Source organism: Buceros rhinoceros, unplaced genomic scaffold, assembly GCF_000710305.1.
Source record: "Buceros rhinoceros silvestris isolate BGI_N320 unplaced genomic scaffold, ASM71030v1 scaffold27650, whole genome shotgun sequence".
Taxonomy (NCBI): Eukaryota; Metazoa; Chordata; class Aves; order Bucerotiformes; family Bucerotidae; genus Buceros; species Buceros rhinoceros.
In genome coordinates, this window is record NW_010388282.1 from 506 (window position 1) to 2,437 (window position 1,932).

At 58.2% G+C, this 1,932-nt stretch overlaps 1 protein-coding gene across 1 annotated transcript in view; it reads left to right on the top strand.

The window, feature by feature from the left end:
* B4GALT7 (xylosylprotein beta 1,4-galactosyltransferase, polypeptide 7) overlaps positions 1-1,733 on the top strand; it is a gene marked incomplete at its 5' end in the record, with an annotated part of 2,223 nt that extends 490 nt beyond the window's left edge. Inside the window, 4 exons of the mRNA XM_010145472.1 lie at positions 456-681; positions 926-1,009; positions 1,192-1,296; positions 1,473-1,733. Coding sequence (XP_010143774.1) covers positions 456-681; positions 926-1,009; positions 1,192-1,296; positions 1,473-1,628 — 571 coding nt within the window. The remainder of the gene's footprint in view (positions 1-455; positions 682-925; positions 1,010-1,191; positions 1,297-1,472) is intronic.
* Between the last annotated feature and the right edge of the window lie 199 nt (positions 1,734-1,932).

Below are 1,932 nucleotides of genomic sequence, written 5' to 3' on the forward strand. Positions count from 1 at the left end.
CTCTTCCTAAGCAAGAAGATAATCGTCCACCCCCAGATGTTTCAGCTCTCTGAAGTGCTGCAGGTCTATAGCAGCAAACACCTGGGAACACTCATATTCAAACAAATACTGTGGGGTGTCTGGAAATGCCATTGCTCACCCCCTGCTCCCTGTGTGCTACCCAGCTGCAGCCCCGGTGGGTGCTGTGGAGCTCCCCAGCCGACCTCGGGCAGGATGGGGCTTGCTGTAGCCCCTTGGGGTCCGCAGTGGCCAAACCCCTGTGCAGGGAGAAGCAGGAGTGCAGTTTCAGGACAGGCAGCCGTGGCACTCAGCGCTGTGGAGGCAGGGAACGCCATATTTGGGGGTGTCCCCATTTGGGGACCAGTCTAATATTTAGCGTTGAGGAGCACGGGAGTGGCATGTGAAGGGATGATGGCCGGTGTACGTGGCACTGAGAGTCCCTGGTCCCGTGGCAGGTTTAACAGGGCGTCTCTGATTAACGTGGGCTTCCTGGAGAGTGGCAACGACACTGACTACATTGCAATGCACGACGTGGATCTCCTGCCCCTTAATGAGCAGCTGGACTACAGCTTCCCAGAGGCAGGGCCCTTCCATGTGGCATCCCCGGAACTGCACCCGCTCTACCACTATAAGACCTACGTGGGCGGCATCTTGCTGCTCACTAAGCAGCACTACGAGATGGTGAGTGAGTGGGTGGAGTGTCCCGGCAGGGGCTGCAATATTGTCTGGGTGAACAGTTGTACACTTTGTGCTCCCTGCTTGGGAAGGGGGGAAAGGAGTCAGAATGGTCTGGGGATAGAGCCTGTGGTGTGGGCTGGTGGGGCAGGAGAGGGGAAGCTTTGCTGGTGCCCAGGGCTGCTCTTCTGTGGCACATGATGTTGTGCCAGACCAGAGCTTGGCCAGTACGGTGCCCCTCTTGTTCCAGTGCAATGGCATGTCCAACCGCTTCTGGGGCTGGGGACGGGAGGATGACGAGTTTTACCGACGTATCAAAGGAGCCGGTCTGCAGGTAAGGGGTGCTTCTTGGCCTCTCAGGTTGAAATTGCCCTTCTCCTTGTCGCCCCAACTGGCCCCTGGCTGTAGCCACCCAGGTCAGGACCTAGGGAAGGCAGCCCCTTCTGTGCTCCCCACGCCAGTAGCAGGCACAGCAAATTTTCCAGTAGCTTTATGGAAGCTTTGCTCTCCTTCCAGGTTCGCCGCCCCTCTGGAATCACGACAGGATATGAGACTTTTGAGCATCTGCACGACCCAGCCTGGAGGAAGAGGGACCAGAAGCGCATCGCTGCGCAGAAGCAGGTGAGACCTCACTGTGGTCAAGGGGAACCACTGGAGGTTGGGGCTGTGATCATCACATGCTCTGAGCCCTCCTTGCTCACGTCCTTCCCTCCAGCTCTGCGTTCCTTCCCTGGGCATCGGGTGCTTCTTCCTCTGCTGAAAACCAGCAGGGCCTGAATGGTCTTTCTCTTCCTCAGGAACAGTTTAAGGTGGATCGGGAGGGAGGTCTGAACAACGTGAGGTACCGAATTGAGTCACGGACAGCTCTGAGCGTGGCAGGAGCCCCTTGCACCGTCCTTAACATCTTGCTGGACTGTGACACAAGCGAGACCCCTTGGTGCACCTTTGGCTGAGCCCGTCTTCAGTGTGCCAGTTGCGTGGGCTGTGCTTGTGCTGAGACGCCGGGGCTGCTGCCGAGCTGCTGCCGAGCTGCTGCCGAGCAGGCAGGACTTTTGAGCGCGGCGGTGCTGATGAGATGCAGAGGAACACAAAAGGCTGAGCGCCAGGCTTTACTGGGACCCACAGAAGAGGCTGAGAGCAGGACTCGATGGCGTTGCTGCGGATGCTGGTGCTGCCTCCCAAGGCAGGTGCAGGAGACAGTTTTCCTGTGCTGGACATGGCTGAGCTCCCACCCAGCTCAGAGGACAATAAAGAACT